This window comes from Lissotriton vulgaris, chromosome 5, assembly GCF_964263255.1.
Source record: "Lissotriton vulgaris chromosome 5, aLisVul1.2, whole genome shotgun sequence".
NCBI classification, from domain to species: Eukaryota; Metazoa; Chordata; class Amphibia; order Caudata; family Salamandridae; genus Lissotriton; species Lissotriton vulgaris.
This window is the reverse complement of record NC_141693.1, coordinates 1,169,110,093-1,169,135,233: the sequence shown is the minus strand read 5'-3', so window position 1 is coordinate 1,169,135,233 and position 25,141 is coordinate 1,169,110,093. Positions and strand designations below refer to the sequence as shown.

The 25,141-nt window shown below is 40.9% G+C and overlaps 1 protein-coding gene across 2 annotated transcripts in view; it reads right to left on the bottom strand.

The window, feature by feature from the left end:
• GRK5 (G protein-coupled receptor kinase 5) overlaps nt 1-25,141 on the bottom strand; it is a 638,763-nt gene that overhangs the window by 130,450 nt on the left and 483,172 nt on the right. Inside the window, exons 6-9 of one of the 2 annotated variants that reach the window (XM_086922934.1) lie at nt 13,392-13,484; nt 8,788-8,851; nt 7,069-7,209; nt 976-1,166 (exon numbers count right to left, since the gene is read on the bottom strand). In XM_086922934.1, the coding sequence (XP_086779060.1) occupies nt 976-1,166; nt 7,069-7,209; nt 8,788-8,851; nt 13,392-13,484 (489 nt within the window). Of the gene's footprint in view, nt 1-975; nt 1,167-7,068; nt 7,210-8,787; nt 8,852-13,391; nt 13,489-25,141 lie in introns of both variants that reach the window. The other variant, XM_086922935.1, reaches the window with a different exon arrangement.

Below are 25,141 nucleotides of genomic sequence, written 5' to 3'. Positions count from 1 at the left end.
ATGAATCAGGTATCAGCAGTTCTCAAACCAAATACAGATCAGCACCACAAAGAGGTTGAGCTCCTCTGAAGAACGTGAATGGCAGCAAATCATCATATCTGGAAAGTACCGTACTGAAAATAACACCGTTTAATTGAAAAGGGATTAGAGAATTGAAAATAAGTCTATATTTCACTGCTACATTAATATTGAGAAGCGAAATGAAACATGCAAGGACTAAGTCTACCATAATGCTGCGAGGTCTTACTGCCGGAAAAGTTCACTGCCTCTTTATTTGAGCAATGTCACAATCTGCATTTGTGTTTTGTAAACCTGTGGCTACTTGGGTGAGCGTTCTGAGCTGAGGGGTTAGTGTAGGCATTGTTCTGCAACATTCAAAGTCTGCTCCACCCAACAAGGTGAAGTTCCTTTCAAGAGTCTTAATGGAAGAAAAACTTATGTAAAGAAAGTACCTTAGTGGAAACTGAACAATTAAATGCAACAAGTTTGGTCAATTTGTCATTCTTTAAAGGAGATTGAGAAACATAATGAAAGATACATGAACAATGATGGTATAGGACCTTCCTGACAGCAAATGTCTCTGCTACTTTGTTTGATTGCTAACACAATCTGTTTTTTGTGTGTTATCACGCTTGCAGGAGCAGCTCCCGTATTTAAATTAGGACGTGACTTAACACGTTTCGGCGAATAGCCTTTCTCAATGAACCGTAAACATCGTGCCCTATTTCCCACCGATATATTGATGTGTGCAACAAAATAAATACTATCCATAAAGGTATGTACATTCTCTTCAAAATTTACAATTTTGATTCTTCCTTATGTGATAATATACATTCAAGATAAATATCTTCATTTTTCGAATTCATTTTCAATCCCACAGCAATAATACATTAAGAAAAAAGGACAGAGAAGACAAACCCATATTATAAATTTGGCAACATTATGTGAATGTGCGGAAAGTGCCACATCACTCACCTGTACACAATGTTCTCCTTGTGCAGATCGGCCAGGCCACACAAGATCTCCGCTGCATAGAAGGACGCACGCTCTTCCTCGAAGCCCGGGTTTCCCATGCTGTAGATATGGAACTTTAAGTCCCCACCATTCATTAATGTCAGAACCAGGCACAGTGCATCCTTCGTTTCATATGCATATGCTAGGTTCACCTACAAAAAAACGGGTTACAAAGTATATAGGTGGATGAAGACACTGGTCCGATTCAGAAACATGTGCTTGCAAATGTCAGCTCTCGAAACAGTGAGCGAAAGAGGAGAAAAACACCATTAATTGAAAAATAGTTTCTCCTTCTCCAAAACAGAAAGATACATTGTTTCTGCAAACTAATGTCATCAGTCAACACCAAATTTATAGCACAATTAGCACACAAAAATGTCAATCTATCCTCGCAATCTGCCTTTAAAATCAGTGTTGCTAAAAGAACCACGTCAGCAGTGAGTCCATTCTATACTGAAATTATTTGCATTGTAAGAAATCTTCCTATGCAAGCGTATTTGAACTTCTGTCACTGAACAAATAATTGACGTACACCAATTTTGTGTGTGGCTATATATATATATATATATATATATATATATATATATATATATATATATATATATATATATATATATATATATATTCACTGAAAAAACCATAGGTTTCACACCAGTTATAGTTAGGAATTAGCATTTAAAAAACCTTTGAAATTCACTGAAAAAACCATAGGTTTCACACCAGTTATAGTTCGGAATTAGCATTTAAAAAACCTATTAAATTCACTGACAAAACCATAGGTTTCACACCAGTTATAGTTAGCAGGAAATTTTACTGACATAAAACCATTGAAATTCCCACGTTATAGTTAGTTGGACTCACTATAACTTGCGCGCCTGCAATGCACTGCTGATGACATCACATATTACATCACTCATGACATGGTCAGTGACATCACTCATGACATCACTGATGACACCATCCAGTGAATGTGTGTCTTTCTGAAAAATAAATTTGTTTTATATATGTATTTGTAAAGGTCGATGGAAGAATAAATGTTTAAATAAGTATGTAAATGGATGATTTTTAAAAAAAAAATTGGTTGGTTAACTGGCTTATTAAGTGTATCTTAGTGAATACATATATTAGCGAGTATTGTTTAAATATTTAAATGTTTGTATCAGTGTTTCTCTTTGTGTATAAGTGGCTGCAGGGGTTGGTGACTGACTCACTGTTTGTATGTGTTTTGAAGACAGCATATGTGCAGGACTGTATGGGTGGATGAGTGTGTATATGTGTGTGTTAGTGAGTGAATGACTGTCTCACTAGTGTCTTCATTAGTAACGACATATGTTTTAATCTAGTATATGTGAGTATTGATGTATATAAGTGAGTATAGTATATATAGTGAGAGATTGTAGGAGTTCCTGTTTAAATAAGTATGTGTTTCTATAAGTGATTGTTTAAGAGAGTAAGTATGTGTAAGTTTCCTTAGAAGTAAGGTGGTAGTGTGTGTATAAATGTATATGCAAATAAATGGATGTTCAATAGTTTATTTGCATGTGTGAGTATGTGTGTGAGTAACTTTTGGATGACTGCTGATGTGTAACAGGATGTATAGGTGTATCACTACATATAATGAGTGAGTATATATATGAGTAACTATATAGAACTGTTGGTGAATGAGTGGATGTGTATATAGATGGTGGAATTACTGAATTGGTTGTTGTTACTGGTTTGGGTACCTCCATTTTTTTGAAAATGTTTGTTTCTATTTATGAATATGTGTTTCAAGCGTTACATTACACTGAAATTAGGTCTGTCACTCTGTCACAAGGATGGTGTCATCAGTGATGTCATGAGTGATGTCACTGACCATGTCATGAGTGATGTAATATGTGATGTCATCAGCAGTGCATTGCAGGCGCGCAAGTTATAGTGAGTCCAACTAACTATAACGTGGGAATTTCAATGGTTTTATGTCAGTAAAATTTCCTGCTAACTATAACTGGTGTGAAACCTATGGTTTTGTCAGTGAATTTAATAGGTTTTTTAAATGCTAATTCCGAACTATAACTGGTGTGAAACCTATGGTTTTTTCAGTGAATTTCAAAGGTTTTTTAAATGCTAATTCCTAACTATAACTGGTGTGAAACCTATGGTTTTTTCAGTGAATTTCAAAGGTTTTTTTAATGCTAATTCCTAACTATATAAGACCTGAAAGCCCACCAGGAATCTCCAGTATGCGCCAGGGGACTGCATTGCAGAGAGGTGTAATTAAGCCACAACCCTTTTTACACCTCTCTGCAACGCAACCCCCGTGCATGTTTAAAGAGGGGGAACTAATTCCCCTTGCATACTGGGGGCCCCTGGGGGCCAATTAGCCCACCTGGAACCTCCAGTATGCGACAGGGGCTGCATTGCAGAGGTGTAATGAGACTATGCCCCTTGTTACACCTCTCTGCAACGCAGCCCACTGCCGCGTTTGCAGAGGGGGAACTAATTCCCCTTGCATACTGGGGGTCCCTGGGGTCAACTAGTCCACCAGGAGCCTCCAGTATGCGCGAGGGAGCTGCATTGCAGAGAAGTGTAATGAGGCCACACCCTTGTTACACCTCTCTGCAATGCAGGCCACTGGCGCGTTTGCAGAGGGGGGACTAATTCCCCTTGCATACTGGGGGTCCCTGGATCATATCTGCCCAAACACCGATATTCCGAACGATTGTAAATGACTTTTCTTGAGAAACATTTGGATTTGGATTATCATGTCCTATACTTTGGAATTTTTGAAAGACTGACTTTGAGGATGCTATAAATTACTCAAGTCTGCCCGAATTGTGTGGGTAAAATTGATACCTAGTCACTTTGAATAAGAATATACTTATGTCTCGTCTAACATTTGGAAGAAATATCTAGTTATATGACAACTGGATACCGACATAACTTGAAGGAAATAAGAACGCCCTGAAGAAGTTCTGTTGTACAGAACGAAACCTTTCGGCTGGCTGTGGTACATAAACTTAAGGAAAATAAAAGCATTTGAATATACACCAAGATTCAGCGCTTCAATAAGGACTCTAAGTGATATGATTTGATTGGACTCATTGTGAAAGTGGTGCTGTGCCAAACTTTGGAATATTCTCCACTACTCTCTACTACTTACTCTCTCCGACTCCACTACTCTCAAATACTCACTGTCTACTACTCATTCTCTACTACTCTACTACTCTCTACTACTCTCTCTCTACTACTCACTCCCTACTACTCGCTACTCGCTACTCCCTACTACTCACTATCTACTACTCTCTACTACTCACTCTCTACTACTCTCTCCCTACTACTCACTCTTTACTACTCACTACTACTCTCTACTACTCACTCTCTACTACTCACTCTCTACTACTCTCTACTACTCACTCTACTATTCACTCTACTACTCTCTACTACTCACTCTCTGCTACTCTCTCTACTGCTCTCTACTACTCTCTACTACTCACTCTCTACTCTCTATTACTCACTCTCTACTCTCTACCCCTCTACCTCTCTCTTCTTCTCTCTCTACTAATCTCTACCTCTCTACCGCTACCTCTCTACCTCTCTACCTCTCTACCTCTACACCTCTACCTCTCTCTACACGCACACATATACACATATATGCATATATATATGCATATGCATTTATATATGTATGTGTATGTATAAAAAAACAACAAAACATTTTTTTTTTAAACAGCTACTTATAAAACTGTCATTCTTTTTCCCCATGGTACACTCCCCGGTACGCGCACCGGTGCGCGTACCGGGCGCTCCCCCCGCGAAAATCAAAATTTTTTTTTTTTTTTTTTGCCCCGCGGGGCCCTTTTATGGCCCCCACATCAAACCTAGGAGGTCAAGGGGGGGGTCTACTCTGCCCCCTTATGGTCATTTCCCTCTTTGTTTTGGCCACCTCTTGTGTCTCGATTTTACCGAGACACAAGATGGCGGCCGCTCCGGACTGTTTAGAATGTTTACAGACACCCGAGAGCCAATCAGCTTTCCTCACGCAAGTCGCGTGGCGTGCACGGTACGCGTACCGGTGCGCTGCTATAGATATATATATTTTTTTGAACCTAAATTACTAAAAATCCAGTGGAGCACATATCTTGAGACATAGCAAAGGCACATCGGGCTACCAGTCCCTACAATTTTGCCAAGTTTGGTGGAAATCCATTCAGCCGTTCGGGCTAAAAGTGAAATCGACCGCCCTATGGAAATTAACATGGGGAAAACGCGTTTTGGGACCCCCCTTTTATCTTGGCCCCCGCTTGACGAATCCCCCCCAAACTTTCAGGGAAGGACCGGGGCGCCGCGAGGCCATTTTCAGGAGATTTTCAGGCAGATTCGTCAACCGGTGCCAAAGTTATTCCAAATAGAATTTTGAGATTTAACATTGCAAAAAATCCTAACTATAACTACCTACTGGCGACCGCCAGTAGGTAATATATATATATATATATATATATATATATATATATATATATATATATATATATATATATATATATATATCTGTATGTATGTATATATGACACTCAAGGGGGACCTCTTGAGTTAGATATCCAGGGGGGCTCTCCTGGTTTATTTGTTGGTATCAAATGATTTTGCTACTGATGACTTTCTTCATATTTAGGCTTTTTTGATAAGTTTTCCATTTTGGAATTTATTTAGTACAATAGACACCGCTTGCTTTCTCTTTGTACAATATTAATTAGTTTACATTTATTGTCCCCGGACGGGAATAATGAGATTTTTGTAGCACTTGCACTTTATTCACTTTATGGCTGTCAGTTAAAGGCAGGGCAACCATAGCATGAATGTTGTTGAGTATTCTTTGGCTATACATCTGTGATGATTTTTTAATCTTAATTATAGTAGGAGTATAAGGTAGTGATCATGATTCTATTTAATTAATCCGAGTATTTCTACAGTAATTTTGTAATTTACATTTATTAACTATATTTACAAAAAATTGTTTCGAAGTATGATCGTATTTTATGTTCATCACCAGTCAGGTGACAGCCTATCACGTGATGGTCTGGGAGGGTTCAAATATTTGTTTGTAACAATTGACTAACGTTTTTGTGAACAAGGCGACTGGGATCGCCGAAACGTGTCTTTCCACGTTGCACGGAGCAATTTAATTGAAAAATAAAATTCATATCACCAGCTACTCTCAGCGTATTCAAGTGTCCGTTTTCTCCGAGGTTGCCTGCGAAGCAGTTTGGAGCGTAACTATATATATATATATACACACATATATATACACACACTGGTGTGCTGCGTGGTTGCTGAAACGCCGAGAGATCCAGAGGAGTCACGTGTTGAATATATATATATATATATATATATATATATATATATATATATATATATATATATATATATATTCACACACGCACACGTGTGGAGGGACTTTAGGCTAGCAGTCTTCATTCATTAGTTTGTATATTCATTCACATTTTGCTTAATTCAAAGATGCGTCCGTGTGTGCACACAAATGGGTAGCCATCTTTGAAAGTTATTGAAAACGTTACTATTCCAAGATGGCTGACATGCCTTCACTACCGTGTCAGTCAATCACATACTACTTAACATGTATACACCTACGGGCAGACATCTTTGTTTCCTTACTTTATTAATGATAAACAATGGGAAATGACATAAGATGGCATGTCTTGTCTATACAAGCACTGACAAAGCCAATGGTTCAGTGGGCCTGGAGGCCTGGCACATTGGCTTTACAAAAGCTTGTTCTTTTATTTGTGACACATAATATCGACAGGCAAGCTCAGAAATATTCTAACATAGGATAACCAAAGCCCTCTCGGTCTCCTTTTACTTGTGAGACATAACATGCTGTCATGCATTTGTATTTTAGGGTATCTGAAGAGACATTGTAAGCAAATTCAAATATGATACTGCACAACTGTCATATGCCTAGGGTTACCCTAAGGGGCAAATGGTTTGTGCAGAGCACAAAGTGTGCAAGCAGATAACACAGAATGAGTGAAGACCACATGTAAAGAAGATACTCACAACAAAGCGGCTAGTGACCTTCTCCAGAATCTGCTTCTCATTCAGGGCCATTGATTCTCCTTTCCTCTTTTTTATCCTTTTCTTTTCCAGTCTTTTGCAGGCGTACATCTTTCCTGTTGCCCGAACTTGGCAAGCACAAACCTGATGCGCAAACAAAAAAAGAACGAATGAGGCAGACTCATGCTAAGGCATTAACATAAAGGCATTTAACTCATCCTGATAATCCGAAATCAATATGTTAACAAACAGGCTACATCCTATGACCCAGGCAAACCATTTTTACACCATCTCACAAACTCCTTGGGTTCCTTCTTCGACTCTGTACTCTGGGTCGAGGATCCATAGATGATCATAATAAAGGAGAACGAGACCATCAAAAACATGTTACTGTTCATTAACAAGGTTACATCTTTGACTTTGTACTATAGAGTGAGGAACTACAGCTTCGCAGACTCCAAGGCGTTAGCTAAAAAGATTCCTTCTCAGACTCTTGATGATCCACATCGGACTATACTCTATAGATATATATATATAATGATATATATACAATGATATATATATATATATATATATGTATATATATATATATATATATATATATATGTCACAAACTCTGTAGTGTTAATCACATAGGTTCTTTTGATTCCATCCAGTGGCCCCAGATCAACAGAGGAACGTAATCAGAGTTTCATAATGAGGTTATCAGAAAACTTGCTAATCTAATTCAGTTCTACTGACAGAGTATCCACAGAGGCCTATAGTCTAAAAACCTTTTGAATTCAAAAGTTTTAATTATGAAGATTACTTCTCCAGCTCCCTAAAACGACCGCAGAATTGATAATGGAACATGATCTAAAGAACTTCACATACCTAAAGAGGATTATCAGCAGGCCCACAGAGATTCATGAACAACAATGCCTTTTCTAACTGTATCCCATCTGTGCTGAATACTTCCTACTCACACAAATGTATACACTTCCCCCATTTACAGATTCGGACATGACTGATCCCACCAAAGCCACGCACAAGCAGCTCTTTTCTTACTTACTCCTAGAGTCGGACAGATATCCACAGAATAAGGAGCGCATAACCCTGTAGTAAAGATCCTCGGCAAATTGCCCTGTGGCCTGACAGATAGCTATGCTTAGCTGATCTGGTGGCTCAGCAGATTAATGCATCCACGACAGGGGCCTGTGTTTAACCAGGTCTGAATTCCGGAGGCCTCTCTCAGCCTTTTATCCTCAGGTTTATCCACTGAGCACCATTGGGTTGAGTGACCATAAACATCTGTTATCAGTGGCAATGATCTGCTTAGGCGGTGAATAAACATTTTACTTAAAAACGTATGTTCTACACAGCTCCATAATGGAAATATTAAATGGCTTGTGACAGCCCTTAGGGATCCACAGAGAACAATAGACAAAATGATCCTCTATAACTGTCCTATTCCCTGACACATATACTAAAAATAATTAGTACACTACTTTCTTTTAGTCCATCCCATCATACTGTACACATCCTGCCAGTTCCTGGTTCCTTTACTAATCACACCCTTTACTATTTAAATCCATTTCCTGAAGAATCTGCCAATGAGGAGTATTAGGAAGACAAGCACTTCATGTCTAATACACTTGCTTAGGTTGGTTGAAGTTCATACAGAGGTAAACCTAAAGTTTATGGCTCTTTCTATCTCACCAACCACAGAAGACGAGCACTCACCTCCCCAAAACCTCCTTTCCCCAGCACTCGGTATTGCCGGAATGTGTTTTTCGTTACAGGTTGCCTTAAGAAAAAAAAACAAGAAACACTTTATAAGGACATGTTTAGTTTTCAGTCTTGAAATGCTGGTTGCCTTTTCACACAAGAGCACAGACAATAACTCTACGGGTACTTCACATACCAATGGGGCGAGGAAATGAGGTGTAGGACACCTGTATGCTACCAAAAGATTAGGTTTATCAGTAAACACCCTCTGAAGACCAGAGAGCGGATGAACACACTGCCCTTAAGCTCGCCATGTTTCTAAAATAATTACACGAGAGCGCGCTCGCACCACTGTTAGAGTTTCATGTCTTGTGCTTTGCACTGTGATTGTTATTGTGGCATCAACCTGTGCGTCATGAAGACAGCACTACCTAAGGATGAATTGCTTTATATAATACACAGAAAAAAATATGCAGAAAAAATAAATAAATCGAGGCTTCTAAGTTCCAACATACACAAAGGATGTGGTCAGTAGGGCGCAGCAGGACCCCTTTCACCCCTGGTACCACTGAACCAGTTCCCGTTAGGTTAACAATGCCTTTTAGATGTAGGATTGTTCGTCACAATTTATATGAACAGGGCCTTTAACACATCACACTGCCAAAAGTAAACTACACAATAGATCCTTAAAACATTAAACTTTTAAAGTTAACCTAGATTTTAAAAACCCACACAGAAATTATCGTTTTGTTTGTTATTCTGAAACAAGACATACCGACCCTTCACCCTTACTTGCATTCCTACCATCTGCGTTTTTTTAATTACTGTATTGTCACCTGTGAGATGATTCACTTTCTATAAACTCCTACCTGCACCACCTTTTAAGGTCGAGCCTAGAGCCAGCGCGCATGCGCTGCCCTGCGAGACTTGTTGTAGCGGAGTAAGGAATAGAAGCCCCACCCACTCTCCGCCCTTATTTGCTATTGGCTTGTGTCATTGTTTGCCCTAAATGCTGGCTTCTGATTAATAAATTGGCTTGTCAGTCCCCCCTTAGTATTGCCTCCTTTTCATTTGTCACCTGGTCCCCTTTACTTCGGTTGTTACACAGTACGTGTTATTTAGACCGTAAGCACTATTTTCTTTATCAAGTTTCTCTTACTGCAGACACAACGTGCATTGGTGCCTTCTTTACCCCCTCACCCTCCTGTTGTAGTGCCTTATTTCCCCCGCCCTCCATCCCGTTGTTGTGCCTTCATTACTCCTGTGCCCTCCCTCCCCTTGTCTGTGGCTTCTTCCCCTCCCCACCGCCCTCTCCATTAAAGCCTGTACGCCGTCCCTTTGTCCGTGATGCCTACCATTTGCAATGCAAGAGGTCTCGCATTTACTCAAGTTTGAGCTATTGGCATTGTAAATGACAATGCCTTTTATTTATGTTTTCGTTTTTAAAACATAAATAAAACACATTGTCATTTACAATGCCAGTAGCTTAAACTTGCGTAAATGCGAGACCTATTGCATTGCAAATGCTTTTTATTGATGTCCTCCCTTTCATTGTATTATCCCCTTTCCGACTGAACCCTGCTAGCACGGACTGTGCTGCTCCATTTTCCCTCCTGTTTTCCCCACCCTCCGTTCAGTGCCAACTCATTCTGAGTTTAGGGGTTTCTCAATGGAGATTTCTATGCTTCTCCTCTCCCACCTTCTCAGAGCTCCCTCCTCACATTCTCCGACTGTGCTCCCGCCTCCTGATTCTACTGCCTTGATGAGTTACCTCTAGATTAAGGCGGCAGGCTTCCGCTAGCTATGTTTTTGCACAATTTGCGGTTTCTTGTGTTTAGCTTTCATTGTTTTAAGTTATTACACTTTTTCTAATTTGATAATTGTAGTCCCCTTACATTTTTTTTATTAAAACGAAGAAATCTAATTCTGGACTTTATACCAAATACCTCCAGGTTTCATTATGTTTCTTTTTTGACAATTGAACATGCGTCAGTTCTGCCATTCATCAGAGCTGTATTTTTCTGTTTGGTTTGTTCAGATTTGATTTCTGCAGGCTAACGTTTTGATGAGTTTACAGAATGGGGGCACTAGAATCCGACCTGAAGTAACTCTGCAAATGACTGTAGGTGTGCTATGTCCAGGGCCACAGGAATTATGCGATTGAGACGGTTGCAGCGATTTTCGCATAATTAAAGATTCATAATGTGATAATATCAGCCCCACAACCTGCATTGTTTTACCCAGTTCTAGCTTAAAACTCTGAAACAGCCTACTATTCTTTTCCAGCACCAATACTCTTTCCATCAGGGCAAATATTGTGTTAGATCTTCTTCAGTCTTAGTTGTACATAGACACTGGAGTTTCAGTTAATATTCTTTGGATCCACTACAGCCAAAGAACACAATATCGCAAAGTTCACATCAAGCCATAATGACATCTACTTAACATTTTAAACACTTAGAGGTCCACAATCTATTGAGGCATTTCCATCTTGGTCTCGGAATACGGTGTGGGATGAAAACGATACAACTAAATATTAAGGGAGAGATGCTTCGAACCAAGGCCAGATGTGCGTTGCTTTTACATGACTGCTCAATAATATTCAGAGTCTTTATCCATATGCTGATCCTTTGCTTGACCATGCTCACTGGAATAAATAGGCCACTCTAGCAAGACTTCTATCTCCTTCTTGAACAATTGCAGTCAGCAAGGCATGCGAGAACCATTTAAATTCAGATCAGAAAGATCAAGTCACAGTCACACCACTGGACTAACCTCAGGGTACAACCGCCCAAGCAGGGGCGGCTCTAGGCTCAAGGTGGCCCTGTGCACGGAGTGTAGGTGGGGGGCCCCGGAAGAGGGGGTCGGGGCGGAGCGCTGAGGCCAGTGAAGGGGGTGGGGGGGGGTCAGGGTGTTTGGAAGTAGAACAGAGCCGGAGGCCGCCAAATCACTGCCAGGGGCCGCCACGCAAATATATATCCATCCTCAGAGGATTATAATATTAAGGATATATATTGGCGTGGTGGCCCCTGGGGTTTGGTGGCCCTGTGCAGGTGCACAGCTTGCACATGCCTAAGGCTGCCCCTGGCCCAAGGCTAGAGCAGACACTGAACAGAAGAAGTGGCTATGAATTGAAAAGCGCTCCTTTGCATTCATGGAAACTAGTATTACAAAGACGGAGTAACCGCAACTGAGGTATACTATTCCTGATACGTTTGTAATTTGACTACGCAGCAGATGGAGCTTTCACTAGCTGGACTCTTTTTCCAAATAGTAGATTGCTCTGCTTCACTCACTGGTATGTTAGTTTCATTTTGACAAGTACAGATGTCCACAGACTTGTTTCTCAGGAAGCAGGAAGCCAAGCACAGATATTGTGAAGAAATAAAAACAAGACCCTTCCACTTGGTTACAAGACCTGCTCACGCTAAAAGCATGAATTGAAAACTTGGAAAATCTAAGAGAATTAATCTATGTAGCCCATCAGAGACAATAGCATCACAAAGCACCTTGGGGGATCCCATTAACTTCACAATGGTGTTTGAAAACAAAAGAAGGAGATGAATTACCAAGACAGAGTCCACCCCATCCAGGAGGGTAAATCAGCACACAATGCTGGGGAGACCCTATCAGAAAGAAGAGGATGACGACTAGAGAGGCTCTGAACCGGAGAGGATTCCGCAAGTGGTGGAAGAACCTGATATGTTTCGGTTTATTTATTTACAAAGTACTCGTGACCAAATCAATTGCCTCGAAATGCTTGTAGCAAAACAAAAGCGACCCTATAGCAAAAAAATGTAATGAAACAAAAACCATGAAAAATGTATAAGGAGTTCGAAAATTATAGTATGCACCTAGCTAGTAACGGGCACTTATTTAATTTTTGTATTGGAGGGTATAGGTTTATTCAGAGAAAATAGCACCGTGTGTAAGCCAACAGCCTTACCAGGTAGTACAAAAGAAAGCAAACAAAAAGGTGTGGAAAACCTCGGGGTTGTGTAGGAGTCATCATATGCCAAGAGCAGGAGAGAAGGCTGGTGAGTGGGGAGCTTGGGGGTGTGCAAGCAGAGGCGTCTGCAGAATAAGGGTCCAGTGAAAACCTAGCCAGTGCTGTGTAAGGTGTGCGCTGATCCCCTGGAACGCAGCCGTGACACCCCACGATTCCGTCAGGGGGAGACGAAAGACACCATCACACAGGTACATGCACACTCCTATTGAAGGCCACACAATAAACTTAACTTAAATCGACTATAGTAGATATTCACTACGTGATCATACCGCAGTTCATTCACAGCATACTTTTCACATTTAGGACTGATGATTATTTAAAAAGAAGCTATAATGAGCAACTTTTTTACTCACATATATTCACTTCTATGAACACAAGCAGGCTTATACAGTTTGACTAATTGGGTGTAGAAGTTGGATGGGAGTCATCGTGAATATTTGTATTCCTTTTAACGGTGAATTTAGCAGTAGGGAGTTAAACAATACAACAAGCTTAGTTTTGTATCTAGATCTTCAATACCCCTTTTCTACAAAAAATGGAAAAAAAAAATCGGTATGCAGGAATTCAAAAGAACGCGCACAACAGGGGTAGGTGTGTGTGTGTGTCTTACCTTTCTAGCCACTTCCACTGCAGGAAGCGATCGAAGTACATGCTGTCAAGGTACTCCTGGAAAGGTTCCGCGCTCAAGTAGTCATACGCAGATCTATCTCAGAGGAAAACACAACATTTATTTTATAATTGTGATCCTTGTGGCAGGAAAGCATTGTTGCTAGTTGAAAATATTTTAGTTTTAAAATTGAGATACATTGAGAATAAGTGCAAAGGATTACAAACTCTTGAAGGGTATTTACTCCGCTCTCTCTTTTTCTCCTACCACTGCTGGGGTTCCCCTCCAAACCGGCGCAGCAAGCTAGAACCGGGGAGCACTGTCATGGTCCCTCATATCTAGGTCTTATGTACCAGAAAGAATTGTCAACCAAAAATACCGAGTAAGGGGTTAAGAGCAGAATTCAAAATCCTAAATGTAGAAAAACCGGATACCCCAGAATGGGTGGGGTATCAGGTTTAGGTCACATTTCAAGCTAAACAAACTTGACAACAGCTCATGTTAAATAAAATAACAGTTTAAATATTCTTTTTGTAGAAAAACCTTAAAATAAGCTTACCACAAAACTTTGCAGTAGTATTTTTGTCAAACACACTTTCCTACAGAGTAACGTGGAGCTCCAATGTTTGGGAAGTACAGATTAAAGATTCTAGAATTCGGATGGTTTCAGGTGTGGGCGTGTATTGTGGTGTCAACAGGAGGAAACTAAAGTCAACAGTTGATTAGGAGGCAGTAGAGTGTCAGTGCAGAGGCACTTGCAAAAAGGAAAACGTATTTCTATAAAAAATAAATATCAGAACAACATGTATAGGTGCAAGGACACTGTACAAACAAAGTGATACCTAAAAACATTTCAATATTTTTTCCCCTAAATAATAACTTTGAAATGTAGAGTCGAAATTCAGACTATAAAACGTTTAGAAATATAATTATAAACCGCTTTCCACCCACGTAGGTATATAGGTGTTCGTTTTACTGGGTAGAGTACTGTATGCTCTTTGACAAGATACATATAGGACTCAAAGTATGTTGCTGTATGCACAATGACAGTGCATACAGTACTTGGAGGAATACAAATATTTGCCCAGTGATGCAGTACCCTTAGAATTCGTTTGTGGTTAGAATGCTATACATAAATGGAAAATTCATCTAGAACCTGTTGGGTGATATATATACACAGTCACAAAGTACATATAATACTATTTAAGTAGGTTGCTTTATGCAGAGTAAATTTACATAAAGGACATGTTGGTTCGGATACCACATGCTCAGTCGGAGAATACATACACAACATGTCATTTAAAGTAGTAGAAGAAAATCCACTTTTTATGTCTGGTCATCCCATGTTTCACGTTTTGCTGGACCCTATATTTTGGCTGGTTTCATAACTCTGTGCACTTAGTAGTAAACTGCTTATGCTTCTACATTAAACATGGTTGAATTTAAATATTCTTAATTCATGTATGTAACTTACTTATAAGTCCCTAGTAATTGGTACAAAGTATACTCGGGACCAGGCAGTTAAATGCTGCTAGTGGACTGCAGCACCTATTATGCTATCCACTACAGTAGCAGTGCAAACGTTGCTTCAGGCCTAACAGTGTAGCCTGACTGTAGCAGTGTATACATTTTAATTTGCCCTGTCAAAATATACCCTTTTGACAGGACAAAACCTACCTTTTAAATATGAATATAAAGTCCATATGTAGGCCTTGATGCCCACAAAACAGGGTGCATGGTATTTCAAAGTAGGACATGTAGAAATTTGATGTTAACATGTCTTTACAGTGAAAAAGCATAACCGCAATTTTTACTGTAGCAAGGCTGGTTGCTCTATATGACAACACTGGGTTATATTATTTAATGATGTTGATTTCGTCCAGAAAACTGATAGAAAGAAAATGTAATATATATTTTCATAGTTATCAAAAATCCAGTTCAATGGTTAGGTTGGATTGTTTATTGTGTTGGGTTTCAACTCTATTACTATTTTGTCACTCTATAAATACTTTACACATTTCCAGATAAGCCTGCGTGCTCGGTGTCATACTACCAGAGGCTTGAGCCAAGGTTAATTTGGTGACATTGAGGGTTCATCCTTACCGGGGCTCTCATTGTTCTTTGAGGTGGGTAGTGCCCCCCTCCAAATAATAAACTAATTTCTTATAGTACTGTAATACAAATTACAATTAATGGGGGGACTTGGCTTGAGGCCGTTGATGAGGATGGCCCTTATTTGAGTTGTTCAATGCAGACTCTCATCCAGGTCACTTATGCAATAAAACTTTACATTCAACCATACCTACCCAGAATCACTTATATTAAATAAACGTCGAGCAACAGTGTGCCTCATACAATATGGCAATGCCACCATCTTAGCCCAGTCCGGAAAAGCACCATAACCAGCTTAACTCAATTCATTTGTGAGCCAAACTAAGCCTATACACTTAAATGGCTACCTTTATGTGAAGGGAAACTATTCATTCTAGCATCAGAAATGGTGAAGTGGCCAGAGATCTGTGGCCCTTGATCTAGTTACTGGGTAAGTTCTCTCCATTTTCCAAGCACAACCCGGTTATTAAGACCAACTCTTCCGACTGTGTGCCAGGACTATATTCAAGCATAAATTACGGTATTTATCACCTTTGTCAATAACTATCACTCATTTTTCTATCATCAAGTTAGAAAACCCCCAAGGCACCCCTGGGCCCTCTACCTAAGGCATCCCACAGGCTCTATCATCCTTCAAGCAGCAACCTGCAAAGTTGTCCAGGGCCAGCTGCAGAGTGTGTCTGCCTGACTCTGCTACTCCTTCCCCAGACCATCAGCGACTCCTCCGGAGCCCATAGTGCCTCGCCACCATATCAATGTTCACATGTGGCCTCATCTCCCTGGAGCGGCAACTCTTGGGGCTCTTCTACTCGGCTGATGGGGATGCAAGAGGCTAGCAGGCCCATTGAATCTACCCATCAGGCCTCTGCATCCACTCTGTATTTCAAACTGGACAGAGCAGTCTCTTCGGCTGCTCCTCGGTCACTAAGCCTCCGAGGGGCTGTATGGCCCAGTGGCGGTATGGCCCACTGCATCTCCACCTTGGGCCTTTAACACAACAGGACTATAGAGCTCAGAAAAGAAAATTCAAACTGCCCCCATAGTATTTATTTCTCAGAAAAGAAATTGGAATTTCAATGTTCAAAGGGTCAAGCTGATTCAGGCTAAAATAAACTGTTTGGAGAGGTAATGATAATCTAGGGTAACACAATAATACAAGCTACTTGCACTAAACAAGGTTCCAACTAAGCCACTAAACTTAAATACAGGACAAAAACCCCCACTCAAAGTTAAACTAAGCAACAAGGTTAAGCAAGGCCATGCCTATATATGCGAACTCTGACAGAATACGATTAAGTACAGCTGTACCACTCTATAAGTAATTCTTTTATGAAGTCAGCTCACCAGTAAATGTGTTGTGCAAGCCTAGATTCATTCTCTCTTGTTAACCATTTACGCAACCTTTGATAAGCCAAGGCACTCAAATCCTCATAACCTCAATAATCTAACACCCCTCCCAATACTGGCAGATATGAAGGTACCAAAGGAAAAATAATCCAATACTGGGCTTAAACATAGCATTCAAGAGCCTCCCATACCCGGGTCACTAATAAAATAGGAATTCAGAACAAAACCCAACACTGGCCTTTATATCAATAAAGTGGTGCACAACTTCGCACAAAGTACCAAAACAAACATGGATCTACTGCGAGTAGAAACTAATGACAGCAGAAAAGATTTCAAGGACTAGACAAATCAGGGTCATTGAAGCTGGAACAAAGATTGTCAGACTTTAAGACCGCACCAATCAGCAACTTTTGCAAGTCGAAAAGTCTATTAACAGTGATTCACAACTGCAATGCGAGATCCCAATTTTGAAAGACTGCAATGAATTAGACAATCTTAACAATTTTGGTCTCCTGCAGGGTGCAAAGGGTTCAGACTCGGACTGTATCCCCTTCCTTGAACAATGTATTGCCAAAACCTTAGGTCTTTCGTTGACCAGAGTCTTTGAAATTGAAGAAAAGGTTACTTACCTTTGGTAACTGTCTTTCTGGGGGATACTATAACCAACCACAGATTCCTCACCATGTGAATATTCTTCAGATGTCAGACTGGCTCCAGAAACGTCAAAGCCTTACTCCTGCGCGCTGGCTGGTGGTGGTGTGTGGCCTATAAGCACCACTCATGCGCAATGCTGTCAGTTGCTTTCTCAAGATGTTTACACCCTCAGATGCGGAGCCTCACAGCAGATTGGCATGACCAGTGTACAGAACTCTAAATTCAGACCTTTGTGGTTAGAAAGAGAGTCCAGTGCACAAAACGATGAGGCGGGAGGGTCAGTGAGGAATCTGCAGTTACACTGAGTATTCACCAGAAAGTTTATTAACAAAGGCAAGTAATTTGTTCTTCTGATGGATAAGTATGAATCCATCAGATCAGGAGAGAGATATCGAACAGCATACCCATTAAAGATGCCAAATCATCCCCTGAGATCTCAACCAGGTGTGGTGCGAAGTGCCATGCTTGTCTGCACTGTCCAACGAACAGTCAGCTGTATCCAGGCCACAGCAAATTACAGAATTTGCAGCGTCACCTCTATCCTTAGGGACAATTGCAGGTCATCAGAGCCCGCTGGCAAAATATAGGCCGCCATGACCCTTAGGGCATGTGATTAGCACTCCAAGAGTTAGCTGGTGTTGATGGATCGGAGAGCTAGACTTGCAGATGAGAGCATACGTTTTGCAAATGGGTTTTGACTCATTTTTAGGTAGAGCAGGCTTCATCTTACTTGTGGATGTCTGTACCACCACCCTCTCAGGCATAGGGTGCTGTGTAAGATAGTCAGGGCCCCTGGTGTGGTCTATGGCAACAAGCGATTTGTCTGTTTAATTAAGGTCCAGCAACTTTTTTTTTTGCATATGTCGCCCTAAGTGGGAAGGGTATGCCCAGATGTGGGTCCCGTGCTCACTACACCACTGGATTCAAGCTAGCCTGGCTGATGAAGGGTGATGCCCTGAAACCGGTCCAAAGCTGCTTGTTTCGTGTCCAGGGAGGACCTGGCTTGGCAGTTCGGGCTTGATTGTTCCCACAAGGAACAGGGTCAAGACTAATTTCCATATGGCTGGACCCAAGCTGGGGTGGTGATGGATTAAACCCAGATCGTTGTGACTTGAACTGAAAAGCCTTGCAATATTCCAACAGATCCGGGGTTGCTATCCCTCCCTGATTTTTCTTCTTTCTTAGTTTTCTCCAGTCAATTCTTACCCATTTTGTGGCCCAAACAAAGCCGTTTAATTCTCCTTGTAATTTTTTCAACCATTCTTTCTTATATTCCAACGGTATGGTGCTGAAAATGTATGTACATTTAGGAACAATTTAAATTTTAATCACATTGGATTTTCCTTTAAGGGTTAGTGGAAGCTCACCCCATACTTTGAGAAGTTTCCTTACTTCTCCCAGAATTCTGTTAAAACTCATGTTCGTTATTTTTTTAATATCTTTTACTAGGTCTATATCAAAGGTACTTTATTTTTTCTTTTGCCAAAGGATTTTTAGAGTCACAGTTCCAGTCCATGATCTCGGATTTTGATTGATTTATCAAATAATCAGATACCTTTCCGTATTGGGCCAAAACCTCCTCTATTGCTGGAAGAGAAATGTGATTACTTACTAGAGAATAGCATCAAGTCGTCGGCATACAGTGCTACTTTTTTCTCTCAGCCCCGTGAATTGAATGATCTTAGTGTTTCCTCTTAAGGTGTTAATAAACAGGCCAGAGGTTCTATATAGAGATTAAACAATAGAGGGGATAGGGGACAGTCTTGCCTCATGCCTCTCTAAATTGATATTTTGTCAGTAAGGCTGTCATTCACTAGGTCCTTTGCAGTGGGGTTTTTGTAGATTTGTTTTATGGCCTTTTGGAAGGTTTTTTCTAGGGTAAACTTCCCTAGGGCTTCATTCAGAAAAGGCCAGCTGGCTCTGTCAAATGCTTTGGCAGCATCGAAGGTAATAATTGACAGCGGAGTGTTGTAATGAGTGGCTATGTCTATTGCTCTAATTAGCTCTTGGGTTAATTCTCGTATTTGTCTCCCTTTGATGAAACATTTTTGGTTGGGGTGGACTAAGAACCCTGCAACCTTCTAAGCCGTTTGGCCAGTACAAAAGCTTCTCCAATTGCAGCATCGTGGGTGCTGCCAGTGCTGTGGGGTTGATTACCTGTTTCAATACTTGCTACCCGATTTCGGGTTTGGTCTGTTTTGAATTTCCACGCAGGTATTTTCCCACATCCTTCACAGTATTCATACTGTAAGAGTTTACTTGCTTCCCATTTGTTCTTTATTATTGTTTCCAGAATGTCTGAAAGCCATCTTCTTTATTTTTTTCTCATCTTCCAGTTTTGCTATTTCATTCAGGGTTTCTTTTTCCAACAGTTCACGCTTCACGAATTTGATTTAATTTACTACCTGTTTGATAAGGGACTTGGTATTCTTGTGTTTATAAGCAGCAAGAGTTTTTATCTTTCCTCCGATTACTGCTTTATAAGTATCCCAGACTATTTGTTTTGCGGTCCCACCTTAAAAAAAGAGATGGTTTCTGTAGCTAATGCTTCTGTATTAAGAGGATCTAAAAAAATACTACGGTCAACAGTCCACCTTGAAGGGGGAGAGATGATTCTAGGCAAAAGTCGCAACAAAACTGCCAAATGACCAGATACGTGCGATGGTAGATGTTCTACTTTTTGTGTGATACTGGCCAGTCGACTATCTATAAGAAAAAAATCTATTCTAGAGGCGTGGTTATGCTTCTTGTTCTGAAACGTGAAACTTTGAGCCTTATCCCCCGTTTCTTTCCAAATGTCTATAATTCCCACATCTTTAATAAAGATTCCTACCCACTCTCTCATTTTGGGTAGATTCACTTTGTTTCTAGCCGGACGTCGGTCCGCATTAGGGTCTAAAATTATATTAAAATCACCACCCATTATGATTGGGGATTGGGCGTTCAGTAACAGTGCGTATATTTTTTGAAGTGGAGTAGGATTATCCATGTTAGACCCATAGTAGCCCACCACAGTATATAATGAATTAAAAATCCTTACTTTAACTATAACCCATCTCCCATTTGCATCCACTTCTGCAGAATCAATTCTTGCCTTAAGAGATTTTTTGAAAAGGATTGCCACTCCTTTCGTACAGCATTCTTGGTTTGTGTGTATATATATATATATATATATATATATATATATATATATATATATATATATATTGAACTTTGACGAGGAACTTTACATACATCTAGAATAACATCAGTGACTGATCTAATGAACTGCGATGGTTAAATATGAAAAAATATGATCTATCCAATTGGGTACTTTATCCAGTGAGATGTCAAACTTATGATGGAATACTGTTGACTTATGGTACTATACCACAAATGAAATTATTAGTTGTACACTGTGCCTTTTAGAAATCAGTTAAACCTGTCACTATTGCTATAACAGTGAACTCACAAGTAACACAATGTCAAAGTACCTAATGTCATAATTAAGTGCTTAAATTGCTAATGTCATAATCATGTTAATTAATCTTTTTTATCACATGAACTACATATCCCATAATGCACCATAGTAGCCAGGTGGGATAAATAGTAAACATAGTTGTATGCTCACTTACAATGAACAAAGCCTGTTCCTAGGCTGAAACGCGTTGGTCTGAGCTGGAGCAATAAACCCTCATGAAACTAAATTGTCAAAAAAATATATATATATATACATATTATATATATATATATATATATATATATATATATATATATATATATATATATATATATATATATATATATATATATATATATATATATATATATATATATATATATATATATATATATATATATATATCCACCCACTCTGATGTTTGATTATGTCTGCCCATTCCTTTTGTAACAGGTGGGTTTCTTGTAATATAATTATCTCACTGTCTATTGCCTTCAGGTACTCTGTGATTTTCTGTCTGCGTCTTTTTATTCTAAGACCATTTACATTCCATGATAATATATTAGCCCGTTCCATGACGTCACAGTGGGCGTGTGCGGAGGATGGCTGGGGGTCGTCCGAACCCCGCCTACTCATTAATTCGCCTGTACCGTGGCGGAATTCGCGCCGCGGCCAACGTGTAACTTGTCTTTATATTTGTTTATTTTTTTTTCCTCTCTAACGCCTTCAGCACTTTTCGCAGTTTTCACCTTTTACTGGATCCCTTCTTCCCTATCTTTACACACTTTCGACTTTTTTTCTTTTTTTTCATTAACTTGCTCCACACCTGTGTGTTTTTATTTTCTTTTTCAAAGAGTTTCTTAGTAATTCTTTCCCTCTACCCTTGCCCTTACCCTCAACCTCTCAGGAGAAGCCTCCCATTTCTTTTTTGGACAGAAACCTGTCCTTTTGAGCCCTTCATTCCCCGGGTGAGAACTATACTATTATTTTTACGTGTAGCCTTTTTGTTGCTTTTTTATATGATCAATTAGGCATTCCGCTTCCTTAGGATCACGGATGTTGTGCATTTTATTCTCCCACATAATCCGAAGTGAGGTGGGAAATCGCATCTGAACTGTCGAACCTAGGGATTTTAGTTGTGGCATTAACAGGCCTAATTCCCACTGTCTGTCTTGTGTCACCAAGGCAATGTCTGATCTGATTCGGACAGACCAGTCATCTTTACTGAAGGACCTTGCCTTTAGAGCTTCGCTGAGGATTTTTTCTTTGAGAACGTATGTTTTAAAATTGATTAGTATCTTCCTCGGGATCTTCCGCAACTTCCTCTATCAAACGGGTCACAGCAAACTCTTTGGATATCATCTGCCAGGTTACATGCCTTTGCCCAGGGGAATGTCTCTTCTAGCGACATGATTGTAAATTTCCTGACATCCTCCCCCTCTAGGCCCTCCGGAATGTTTAGAGTAACCTCAGATTATTTCTTCTGGCTTGGTTTTCCAACAATTCCATCTTATCTCTGATGTCCGATTCTGCGTTTTTTAGGATTTAAATTTTTTTCTGGTTTATTTCCACTTTTTTGCTTATGTTGTCTACTGTAGTCTCCACGATTGTCACTCTTTCCATTAGAGCGTTGATCTTTTGGTCCAGTGCCTCACATGATTCCTGAATTTTTATTTGGTTTCTTTCTGATATTGCAAAAAAAATTCTCTGTGATGTTCTGCGATGGAGGGTTCCGTTCCGCTTGCTGTGCACCTGCAGCAGCTGCTGGGGTTTGGGTTTCTGTGAGCGAGTCCTGGGGATCCAGTGCTTCCAACGCTCTATACTTACTGCCATACATTTTTCCTAGTCTCTCTGTTACCCCTGTTGCCCTTCTCTCTGTTTCCACAATCCTTGACCCTTCCTGTTTTTCCTGTATTTTGAAATCCGACCTAATACGAACTCAGAGAAGGGGTAACTTTCAAACTTGTTTCCAGGTCAATGGCCTCTAATTTCCTCCTGCTTGCATGGGACAGTGGGGCTCGAGGTTGTCCAGAGGTGTGTGTTCTCTTTCTTTTAAACAGTTTTGGGCACTAAAATGACCCGTTCCTTAGTAGGATCTTGGGGGTTCAAACTGCTTTCCTTCCTAATTCTGAGGCAGTAGCTTTTGTTTGTGTGGACCCCTATGTCTGGGAGGGCTGATTTGCTTTCCTCTCCCCACCTTCCATTCATCAAAGTTCCACTGCCTGATACTTCCCGCAGGTTTTTCCCTTTTCTCCCTGCCCCTCCAGGGACCCAGTTTCACTTACCCTGCAATCTCCCTGTGAACCTTTGCTTCTGTCTGCCCCTCTTATTCTTGTTGAAGGCTCCGGTGCGATCTCACTGTCCTCAGTGCTACCAATGCTGATGTGCCTTCCTAATTCAGCTTGGATCTAAGTTCTTCCTTGCAGAGACACTCTGGCGGCGGCCCTCCTGCTGCTGCTACACGCAGTAACCGGTTCCGCCCATACACCTCCGGGCCAGAGTGTGCCGCTGCTTGTTACTGCCTCCCTCCTTCCTGGTTCCAGCACGTCCTCCACGGCCCGAACCACGGCCGATCACTGCCCTCAACTCCTCTGCCTCCGCTGGACCCCCGCTTGTCTGCCGTACGTACGTTTTCAGATTCCTGCTGGGTCTTTCCCGTTTGTGTTACAGTTTAGCAAGCAGATTACGTTTCCAGATATTCCCACTGGGACTTTCCCGTTTGTGTTACAGTTTAACATACAGTTTAACAAGCAGATTAAATTTCGATTTTCACCAAACTGCAGTCATTATTTCACCATTCTCAGACCTGGAGTTTCAGAGCTCCCGACCGGACCTGTTAGCCGGCCGCCATCTTCGCCCCCCCAAAAAATCTTTCTCCTTACTGTGTAGAGTCCTCAATAGCAATTCTTGTAATAACCATCAACTGTTTCTTTGGCATATGTCACCCTTAGAGGGAAGGGTATGCCCAGACGTGGATCCCGTGCTCACTACACCACTGGATTCAAGCTAGCCTGGCTAATGAAGGGTGATGCCCTGAAACCGGTCCCAGGATGCGTGTTTCCGGTCCTGGGAGGACCTGGCTTGGCAGTTCGTGCTGGACTGTTCCCACAAGGAACAGGGTCAAGACTGCTTTGTATATGGCTGGCTCCCGAACTGGGGTGGTGTGGTGAGCAAAAGAATGATGGATTAAACCTAGATCCTTGTGACTGGGGGTGAATGTTTGCATTGTCCAGCATTCCGTCCATCAACTGTTTCTTTTGCATATGTCGCCCTTAGAGGGAAGGGTATGCCCAGACGTGGATCCCGTGCTCACTACACCACTGGATTCAAGCTAGCCTGGCTGATGAAGGGTGATGCCCTGAAACCGGTCCCAGGATGCGTGTTTCTGGTCCAGGGAGGACCTGACTTGGCAGTTCAGGCTGGACTGTTCCCACAAGGAACAGGGTCAAGACTGATTTGCATATGGCAGGGTCCAAACTGGGGTGGTGTGGTGAGCATAGGAAAGATAGATTAAACTCAGATCCTTGTGACTGTGGGTGAATGTTTGCATTGTCCAGCATTCCTTCCATCAACTGTTTCTTTTGCATAGTTAAGGTCCAGAACACAGCTTTCCCTAAACACCCAAAAGAGTATCTGTGAGGACTTTGTTGGTAAGGTAAGAGAGCCTATCCAGTTAGAGAACCTGTGGGGACATTAGTCTTCACCTCCATGATAGGAAGTTATAAATCTAATCCTTTTGCCACTCACAGCAACAGTACAGTGAATGATTCTTTTTCGGCTGGGCTGTCGAAGAAATCAGGGAAGATTATGGGGAGGTGTTTAAGCCACTGCCATTCTGTAACTCCTCATACCAATTGTCCTTAATATATTGGGGGATAAGGTCACGCTCTTCATCAAAATGGTCACTGTATGAGCTTGCGCCAAAGACCTGGGATCTGCCATGAGATAAGGGCCAAGTATCTAAATCAGAGGGGTTGACGGATGGATGCATCCCAGAGAATTCAGGACACTGTTTTGGTCGAAGTCAGGATGATTTGGCTTGGAGTCTGAAAGCAGGAAGGGTTGAGCCTCCTCATCTAGAACTGTAAAGCCCAGAAATTAGGGGACATGTGGCAACTCTACACCACTTGGAAAATTCACATTCTTCTTTCTTCACCAGTTATTCCCATATCAACTTTTTCTCATTGATGCTGCCCACTTT